Source organism: Cannabis sativa, chromosome 8 (genome assembly GCF_029168945.1).
Source record: "Cannabis sativa cultivar Pink pepper isolate KNU-18-1 chromosome 8, ASM2916894v1, whole genome shotgun sequence".
Taxonomy (NCBI): Eukaryota; Viridiplantae; Streptophyta; class Magnoliopsida; order Rosales; family Cannabaceae; genus Cannabis; species Cannabis sativa.
In genome coordinates, this window is record NC_083608.1 from 35,507,247 (window position 1) to 35,517,236 (window position 9,990).

General features: G+C 37.1%; 2 protein-coding genes across 2 annotated transcripts; both read right to left on the minus strand.

The window, feature by feature from the left end:
- Positions 1-1,979: 1,979 nt before the first annotated feature.
- LOC115699388 (putative UDP-glucose flavonoid 3-O-glucosyltransferase 3) lies at positions 1,980-4,623 on the minus strand. Its single transcript, XM_061102866.1, has 2 exons — positions 4,497-4,623; positions 1,980-4,215 (listed from the first exon to the last, which is right to left on the minus strand). The coding sequence occupies exon 2, from the start codon at positions 3,723-3,725 to the stop codon at positions 2,223-2,225; it is 1,503 nt and encodes a 500-aa protein (XP_060958849.1). The 5' UTR covers positions 3,726-4,215; positions 4,497-4,623; the 3' UTR covers positions 1,980-2,222.
- A 3,430-nt stretch (positions 4,624-8,053) lies between these two features.
- On the minus strand, positions 8,054-9,664 carry LOC133030579 (uncharacterized). Its single transcript, XM_061103370.1, has 2 exons — positions 8,756-9,664; positions 8,054-8,661 (listed from the first exon to the last, which is right to left on the minus strand). Exons 1-2 carry the CDS (start codon positions 9,415-9,417, stop codon positions 8,145-8,147), a joined length of 1,179 nt encoding a protein of 392 aa, XP_060959353.1. The 5' UTR covers positions 9,418-9,664; the 3' UTR covers positions 8,054-8,144.
- Positions 9,665-9,990: the final 326 nt, after the last annotated feature.

A 9,990-nucleotide genomic window follows, 5' to 3' on the forward strand; every position in this document is an offset into this window, starting at 1 on the left:
CAGAGAAGAATTGATAACAATATCAATATGATGAGTAGAGAATCCAACCAATTTACCTTCATCTTTGTTTTTCCATAAGAGAGCTAGCCCACCAGCCAAACCAACCGCATCAACAGTAAAGGCATCAAAGCCCATAATCTGGCCAGCCCATCAACTTTTGACTTTTGACATTTTATTTCATATAAAAATATAAAATTGGGTCTCTTTTGAGAAATAATTTTTCTTGGAATTGAACATTTTGTTGGTTCCCAAGCCCCTGACAATTCCGACTTAAAATATTCATAATTCTTGGTGGGCTTAGAATCCAAGTCCCGTCCCACTTGAGTTTTTTGGACTATCTAATTGGCCCCTCAAATCCTTCCCACCATCCACAACTATTTCCATATCAGAATAAATTAAATTAGGGAAATTTATATGGTATACTAACTTTTGTCATTTTTTTACAAAAATACTGCCAGCTGCTATTTTTTACTTTTTTACTGTATTTTTTTATAAGTTTCATACTGCAGTATACTGTGTTAAGTTTTCACTGGTGTTCTACTAGTGTTTTACTAGTGTTCTACTGTTGTTTTGAGTTGTTATGCTTTGTGTTTTACTGGTGTTTTATAAAAACACAGTATTTTTGAAAAAATTTCCGTGTGACATTATTTTTGTAAAAATTAACCCAAATTCCAGTATTTTTGTAAATTTCTCATTAAATTATCATAGACTCTAAACTCCACTTCCACCTCTTCCTCATTCATAGGCCCACTAATATCCTTCTCCTGACCCATTCTTTTTCTTTTTATACAAGAATATAAGTCCATCATTTAAAATTCTGTTAGTAGGCGCGGCCAAATTAACATTCACATTTAACTCTCTTGAATCATTGGATTGCCCTTTATAAGCCACCACTTTCTTACCTATATCCATTCTCTCCCTATCCTTATCAGTATTGATATATCTTGATTATTTGGTAATAATTTAAATTCTTGATTTGTTGGACTGAAAGATTGTTGATCCTCATATCCAACTGTCACCGACAGTACACCTTGCACACCATTATTGTTGGTAGAGCCTTTAACCAGAACAACACCGGTTTTTGTAGCCGAACCCAAATTCAGCTATTTGGATCCATCTGCATATGATCATATCGACGTCATTGTGGCGCTGTTTTTAACTCCAAATCATAGTTCTTGATAATTTGGTCTTTGGGTGTGTCAAATAATCTTTTGCAGAATCTCTCGGAATATCCAAGAATTCTACAAAATGAAACAAAATGTCTGCTAATCCTCATACTTGAATAACACATGACAGACCGGACCCCTTGTATCTCTAACTTCTTCTTCTTTTTAATGGTGTATCTTCTTGAAGCTTAACACGAATCTCTAGGTAGACCCGCCAAACACCCGAAAAATTATTAGGATCAAATTTGACAAACGTGCCCATATAATTCCCAATGCCTTATATGATTCTTTCAGACATAAAGTTAGTTGTCATATTATGCAACTTAACCCATAATTCCAATCCCGTTAATGGCACAAGCTGCAGATTCTTCCATGTTTTCACACGTTCAAAAATCAGCGGAGTTCTATCAAATGTTCATGGACTGCCCTCGATAACCCTTTCAATATCCACCTCATGATAGAATTAGAATAAAATAGATTCGAATCCAACTCCTTAACATAAAGATCCCAACCTGGCTGCCAAAAGAGGGCCATTTTATTTTGCATAGCTTGAAAATCAATGAATCGATTAGTCAAGAAACGACCAACCAATAGCCATCTGTCTTCATCGATCTCCGATAAACCATCGTCTGCTTTTTCAAACAACAATCCTTCCTCATCATCATCTATAGCAAATGCAGTGACCTGCCTTTCCATAGATGCAGTCTGATACTGCCTGTAACCTATACTAGAAAAGCCAAAAAGAGACTAAAACAACAAACACAAAAAACTCATAGAGACTTTACAAAAACAACCATGTCAACACGATAAAACTTCTCTATAGTAATTTACTTTTAGTGCATTTAATTTGTGAACAATTCAAATAAATATATACAAAATATATAAAAAAAAAAAAAATTCCTCTAATATTTGTCCGTATTGAATACAACCATGAAAGAAGTCTCGGTCTACCAATAAGTACTTTATAAAACATACCTATTACAGAAAAAGAAATGCTAATTAAAAACATGAGTGGTGCTTAACAATTTTCATGTTATCATACTTCATATGATATTTTTAAGGCATATTATCTGTCACATCTGTTATAAAACGACACAACGAAGTGTATGAAGATCCACCCTCCAACAAGGCTTTCTTGCCCTTTTCACTTATTTCCTTCACTCTCTTCCTAATATCATTATCAGCCTCCATTACCCTTCGAATCCCAAGCTCTATTTCTTCGGCTTTCACAATCAATATCTCAGCTTGATTCTCAACATGATCAGACCTATTATAATTACTCTTCTTGTAATCCAGTCTAATCTCCACCGCTAATCTGAACTCTTTCACTAGCTTGAAAGCGTTGATTTGTTGTTCTGCATACAACGGCCAAGTGGCTATTGGCACCCCAAACCACAAGCTCTCTAGGGTAGAATTCCATCCACAATGAGACACGAATCCTCCAACTGAAGGGTGAGCCAGGATAGTCACCTGTGGAGCCCACCCTATGACCTTTCCGACCTCAGCCGTTCGATCGAGAAATCCTTCTGGAAGAACTTCGTTTAAATCCAGGAACTCTTTTGGTACGATAGACTCACCTTTTTGCGGAGGTTTTCTTAAAGACCACAGAAACCGAACCCCGCTCATCTCTAATCCCTTCGCTATTTCTTTGACTTGATCCTCATCAAAGCTTCCCATGCTCCCAAAGCACAAGAACACTACTGACGACATAGGCTGGCTATCTAGCCACGTCACGATGTTAGCTTCCTTGTGGTCGGTCCCACCAAGTTGTTTATCGCCTTGAGAAGGGTTAAGATTTATAATGGGTCCCACAGGGTAAATTGGTGGGATTAACTTATCTTCAATTAAAGATTCAATCATGTTGGACTCTAACTCCATAAACGTATTTACCAAAAATCCTTTGGTTCTTTTCATATCTTTGTACTGACCGAAAACCAAGGGGCGAGCTTCCTTGTCCAGTAGCACATCGGGTAAAACCTTCAAAGGAACCGGGTTAAAGAAACCCGGAATGATAAGCTCTGCATCCGGTTGATCTTTATATTCGGTAATGTCTTTGTTTTGGAGGGTACTTTGGGATTCGAGATGAGTTACGAGGCGTAGAAAGCCGGCTCCAGACGTGAAAAAGACATAGGATGGGACCCCAAACTCGTCGGCAACGTCAATCATGGCAGTGCAGAACATGTCGATGACCAAACCAGCCAGCGTAGGCGAGTCGGGTCGAGTCGAAAAGGAGTCGATGAGGTTCTTCACAGCGTTTCGAACGTAAGGTTTGAGATTTTCGAAGAACGAATTGATGAACTGAATAGGATTTGAATTTCTAAAACTTTGGGCTTCTTTGTCATGATCTTCAGGGAGTTCGATAAACCTGATGCGTTCGGAGATGGAGCCAAAAGATTGCATGTAGGATTTGTTGGGGGAATCAAAGCCGGACATTTTTATGATGAGGATTGAGATGGAAAGACGATGATCTTGATCAACGAGATGCTTTGCCATCTCCAACGATGACACGATGTGGCCCACACCCGGAAAAGGAACGAAAACTAGTTCTCCTTTCTTCATTTTCAGCTCTCTGCTTAACTGTTCTCTTACTTTTCTTTTTATTACAATTTATAAAAACGAATGACTGTCTGTGAGAGTATATATAGATGGGAAAAGAAGCTATGTGTATAATATGGCCACTTCTACACTGTTTTGTCTCTGACATAAAAGATAAATGCTAGTGATGTAGTATTTTCTAATGAGAATGAAAAAAAGACAAATAATGTAAATCCAAACAAAAGTTACAGCCTCTCCTCGGTGGATGTGTACGTCTGAGAAATGAGAACCACCAGTACCACATATTCAAATTCCCTATTTATTATTGATATATATAATTAATGCTCCTTCCTACCCTGATCCAAAGGTAAATCAAGAGCAACGTTACGTCATTCCATGCGTTATTGATGTAAATCTTGAATATTCCAAGGGCAGATCCTTCCTGGAACTGGGAGAGCCTTCTTTATACGAGCAGTCGGCAAAACGGCTCAGATACGATGACACGAATTAAAACCTGCACGAGAGTTAGTGAGTTTGGATTTGCTTTAAATGGGTTCGGGTCGTGTTCGGATTGACACAGCTAACACGATATTGACCCGTTAATGACCTATTTAAATTAAGTTATTTTAGTAGTTAAACGTGTCATAAATATGTTATAAACGTGTTATTGATTGACATGTTTAAACAAAATATGCTTATAAACGAGTTACACGAACCTGTTTATAAACGGGTCGTGTTCAAATTTAATTTTTTGACATGATTATTAAAGGAGTCGTGTTCGGGTCAAGCATATACCTGTTATACATGAGTCTCGACACGACACCACCCGCGAACACGAATTGCCACCCCCAGCTAAAATCAATATATTTCTTACCATTATTATTTTCTCCATATATATATATATGGACCGATCGTAGTCCCCATCCCATCCTTAAAAGAACAATATAAAGCATTATTTAATATTATTTGAAGCAATAACAACTGTTGCATCTGCATGTGCATTGCTCATTTTTTTTTTTGTTATGGATTTTTTTAAAAAAAATTAATTAAAAGAAATAACTTTTTTTTCTTTTCAAAATAACGCCACATTCATTAGAAGTATAAAAATATGGGAATTACAAAGGGAATTCCCTGCTCTTAATAGGAACCAATAAACTGGCTACACAATCTAACATGTTTTGCTAAACCATCTACTACAGAATTAAACTTGCAATATTGAAGAAAAAAAACAGTATCGAAACTTCTTGATGGTTTGAGAATAAATTTGTATTGGTTTAGATTTGTATTGGATGGATATTAGGTAGTATATAGTATGATGATGTTGATAAGTTGATAAGTTGGATGATTGGTGGGACAAGGAAGAGTTATGTGTTTAATTTTTATGTGTGTAGTAAGAGAGGAGACAAGGTAGTAAGTTAGTAGTAAAAGACTTGATTTGGCTTACTCAAGCTTGGTTACAATTTGGAACCCTTGATGGGTATTTATAGTTGCTAGCCTTCAAGCATTTGAGGTTAGAATTGTTTTCTCTAGATCTTTCTAGTTCAAGGATTTTATTAATACATTTCTACATATTTCTTAAGCATGCATAACTAGAAACTTCTAGACTAAAGTTTTCTAGAAATGCCTATGTTCTATTGTATTTCTACATGTCTAGAAAATTCTAAATTATTCTACAATTATCTAAAAGTTTAGAGTATGTTTTTCTACAAATGTGTAGAAAATTCTAGACTTAATTGAGTATTGTAGAAATGTGTATCAATTTCTAATACTCCTCCTTGGTACACATTTCTGTAACTCCAATCATGTTTCGTAGTAGCTCGAACTTGCCTCTTGATAGTGCCTTTGTGAATATGTCTGCTACCTGCTCTTCAGTCTTGCAGTGCTTGAGCTCGATTTCTTTGTTTGCTTCCGCTTCCTTTATGAAATGGTACTTGATGCTTAAATGTTTAGTTCTACTATGAAATACTAGATTTTTTCGCCATTGCTATAGCTGATTTGCTATCGCAATATATCTTTGTAGCTTCTTCTTGTAATTCTCCCATGTCTTCAAGTATTCTTTTGAGCCATATAGCTTGGCTTGTAGTCATGTCGCCGCAATGTACTCGCTTCACTCGATGATTGTGCAACAGTTGCTTGCTTCTTTGATGCCCATGAAAATATTCCTGATCCAAGTGTGAAGGCATATCCTGACGTGCTCTTCATGTCATCCATGGATCCCCGCCAAATACTATCTGTGTAGCCAACAAGTTTTGAGTCACTTGTAACTCCGTACCATATTCCATAGAATTTTGTTCCTTGCAAGTATCTGAGGATTCGCTTGGCTGCTCCGTAGTGAACTTGACTTGGATCATGCATGAATTTTGATAGGAGACTAACTGCGTACATTATGTATGGTCTTGTAGCAGTTAGATATAGTAGGCTACCAATTAGACTTCAAAATTTTGATTCATCAGCTTTCGGTGAGCCATCTTCTTTCTTGAGAGCTTTGTTGTTGTCTAATGGAGTTGATACAGTCTTGCATCCCTCCATTTTGAATTTTTTCAATAGTGTCTCTGTATACTTCTTTTGTGAGATGAAGATTCCATCTTCTTTTTGAGTTATTTCGATCCCGAGAAAGTAGTGCATTAATCCCAGGTCGGTCATCTCAAAATTTTTCATCATGTCTTCTTTAAACTTCCTTATCATCTTCTCATTATTGCCTGTGTATATGAGATCATCAACGTATAAAGAGACAATTAGTGTATCATTCGTACCTTGAGTTTTGATGTAAAGAGTTGGCTCACTTTTGCTCCTCCTGAATCCTTGCTCGGTAAAGTAGTTGTCAATTCTGCTATACTAGGCTCGTGGAGCTTGCTTTAGGCCATATAAAGCCTTTTTCAATTTGAGGACTTTATCTTCCTGTCCTTGTACCACGAACCCTTGAGGTTGCTCCACATAAATTTCTTCTTCAAGATAACCATTTAGGAATGCTGACTTCACATCGAGTTGAAAAATCTTCCATTTATTTTGTGCAGCTAGAGCTATTAAAGCCCTAATAGTGTCGAGGTGTGCAACTGGAGCAAATGTTTCGTTGTAGTCGACTCCGTATTGTTGTGAGTATCCTTTCGCAACTAATCTTGCTTTGTGCTTTTGGATAGAGCCATCTGCGTTGAGCTTTGTCTTGTAGACCCACTTGACTCCTATAGTATCTTTGTCTTGTGGACGATCTACAAGCTCCCAAGTCTCATTCTTCATAATCATCTTTATCTCTTCAGTCATAGCTTTTCTCCATACTTCTTGTTTATGAGCTGCTTCAAAGCTTTCTGGCTCCATAAGTACTAAGTTGCATGTCTCGTAGATTTCTGATAGTGGTCTTGTTCGCCTTACTGGTGAGTCTGGCGGAGATTCTATGACTTGTGCAGGTTCTTGTGTTCTTGGTTGAGTAAGAACTTCATTTTGATCAGTTTCTTGTCTTGGCGGTAGAGGAATATTGACTGTCTTTCTTTCAACTTCTTGTGTCTCCCAGTTCTATGCAGCAACTTCATCAAATTTTACATCTCGACTGATTACTAGCTTATTTTTTCTAAGCTATAGACTCGATAACCTTTTGATTGAGTACTATAGCCTAAGAAGATTCCTTTCTCTGCCTTCTCATCAAGCCTGCCTCTTTTCTCTTTTGGAATGTGACTGTAGCATATGTAGCCGAAGACTTTGAGATGCTTTGCTGATGGCTTACGTCCGCTCCAAGCTTCGATCGACGTCTTATTCTGCACGACTTTGGTTGGACATCGGTTGAGCAAGTAGACTGCAGTGCTTACTGCCTCTGCCCAAAATCGTTTTGGGAGACCTTTCTCTAGCAGCATGGCTCTTGCTGCCTCCATAACAGTCCTGTTTTTCCTTTCAGATACACCATTACGTTGCAGTGCGTATCCAACAGTGAGTTGGTGCTCCATCCCTTCATCTTCACAGAACTTGTTGAATTCATTAGAAGTGTATTCTTTGCCTCTATCACTTCTAATTGTCTTGATGTAGTGACCGCTTTGTTTTTCGACACGGGATTTGAACTTTTTGAAAATATCGAAGACTTGCGACTTTTGTTGCATAAAATAAACCCATGTCATTCTAGTAAAGTCATCAATGAAGAGAATGAAGTACCTGTTCTGGTCATTTGATGGAGTGCACATTGCCCCGCAGACGTCAGTATGGACTAGCTCCAGTGGCTTTTTGGCTCTCCAAGCTTTGCCAAATGGAAAAGGTTGTCGATGTTGTTTCCCGAGCATGCATCCTTCGCAGACTGTGTTGATCTCCTTAATTGCTGGGAGGTCTCGCATCATATTCTTCTACTTGAGGATCTTTAGCCCATGAAAGTTGAAGTGACCAAACCTTCTATGCCATAGCCATGACTCATCTGTTTGCGCTTGCATTGCCACATTGCTTGCATATCTCCATTGTATGGGAAAGCATCTATTTTCTTTCATTTTTTACCTTTGCAATTTGAAAAGATTTATCTTGCTTATCATAGATTGTGCAAGAATCTCCTTCAAAATGCAAAGAGTACCTTTTTTCAATCATTTGACCTACACTAAGTAGGTTTTGATCAATGTTGGGTACCAAGAGTACATCCTTGATGTATCTCTTGCCTTTTTTAGTGTCAATGGCAATGGTGCCTTTGCCGACTGCTTCCATGAAATCACCATTACCGATTTTGACTTTAGTCTTGGATCTATCAAGACTACAAAAGATGCCTTCATTTTTTGTCATGTGGTTACTGCAACCACTGTCAAGATACCAAGTATCTTTTCCTTCTTCTATTGCAGCTTGACAGACATAGAAGAGATTATTTTCATCTTTTGTCTCTTCGGAAAGATTAGCTTGATGGGATTTCTTTAAACGACAAGTTTTTTCAGTGTGGCCAAATTTTTTACAATTTTGGCACTGTGGTTTTCCTTTAAACCAGCAGTCTTTCTCCAAGTGACTTTTTCTTTTACAGATGCCACATGGAGGATACTTGTCGTTATTTTCTTTTTGTTTTTCTTGTGTTTTTTTTCCCATCATCTTTTGGTTTTTGAGACTACGGATTGATTTTAGACTGAAAGGCATTTTCAGCTTCACTTTCCTTATGCCTTTCTCGTCTACTTTCATATGCTTCAAGAGAGCCCATTAGTTCAGTTGGTGATAGAGTTTCTAAATCTTTAGTTTCCTCTATCATAGAAACTATTGAATCATATTTTTCTGTACAAGAAATTAGTATCTTTTGTACTATATTCTTGTCAGAAATTATTTCTCCATAGGCTCCCATTTGATTTACTATTTCTTTAATTCTAGAATAGTAATCTTTTGCAGTCTCATTATCTTTCATTTTAAGATTCTCAAAATCTCTTCTAAGCTTTTGTAGTCTAACAATGCGTACCTTGATTGTTCCTTGGAACTCCTCCTGCAGCGTGTCCCATGCTTCTTTTGCCGTTGCTGCACTCATAATTCGTGGAAAAAGATTGTCCGCCATAGCTTGTTGCAAGCAGTATAATGCATGAGAATCCTTTTGTTGATTATCCTCGAGTGCCTTCTTTTGATCTTCCGAAAGAGATATAATATCTTCCGGAATAGTGATTCCTTCTTCAACAATTTTCCATAGATTTTGTGATCGAAAATAGGTCCTCATTTTGATGGACCAAAAATCATAGTTTTCTCCATGGAAAATTGGAAGAGGTAGTGAAGAACGATTGTACTCCGAACTCATGTTGATGAGTGGAAAAGATTACGCCCAATGATATATGATCGAACCTGGCTCTGATACCACTGATGGTTTGAGAATAAATTTGTATTGGTTTAGATTTGTATGGGATGGATATTAGGTAGTGTAGTATGATGATGTTGATAAGTTGATAAGTTGGATGATTGGTGGGACAAGGAAGAGTTATGTGTTTAATTTTTATGTGTGTAGTAAGAGAGGAGACAAGGTAGTAAGTTAGTAGTAAAAGACTTGATTTGGCTTACTCAAGCTTGGTTACAATTTGTAACCCTTGATGGGTATTTATAGTTGCTAGCCTTCAAGCATTTGAGGTTAGAATTGTTTTCTCTAGATCTTTCTAGTTCAAGGATTTTCTCCATACATTTCTACATATTTCTTAAGCATGCATAACTAGAAACTTCTAGACTAAAGTTTTCTAGAAATGCCTATGTTCTATTGTATTTCTACATGTCTAGAAAATTCTAAATTATTCTACAATTATCTAAAAGTTTAGAGTATGTTTTTCTACAAATGTGTAGAAAATTCTAGACTTAATTAAGTATTGTAGAAATGTGTATCAAT

What these genes read in the sequence shown, in the direction of transcription:
- LOC133030579 (XM_061103370.1), bottom strand. Translation starts at nt 9,417, where the DNA reads ATGAGTTCGGAGTACAATCGTTCTTCACTACCTCTTCCAATTTTCCAT. An exon ending in TTTCAGTCTAAAATCAATCC is followed by an intron (nt 8,662 to 8,755) that starts GTAGTCTCAAAA and finishes CATCTGTAAAAG; the next exon opens with AAAAAGTCACTTGGAGAAAG.
- LOC115699388 (XM_061102866.1), bottom strand. Translation starts at nt 3,725, where the DNA reads ATGAAGAAAGGAGAACTAGTTTTCGTTCCTTTTCCGGGTGTGGGCCAC.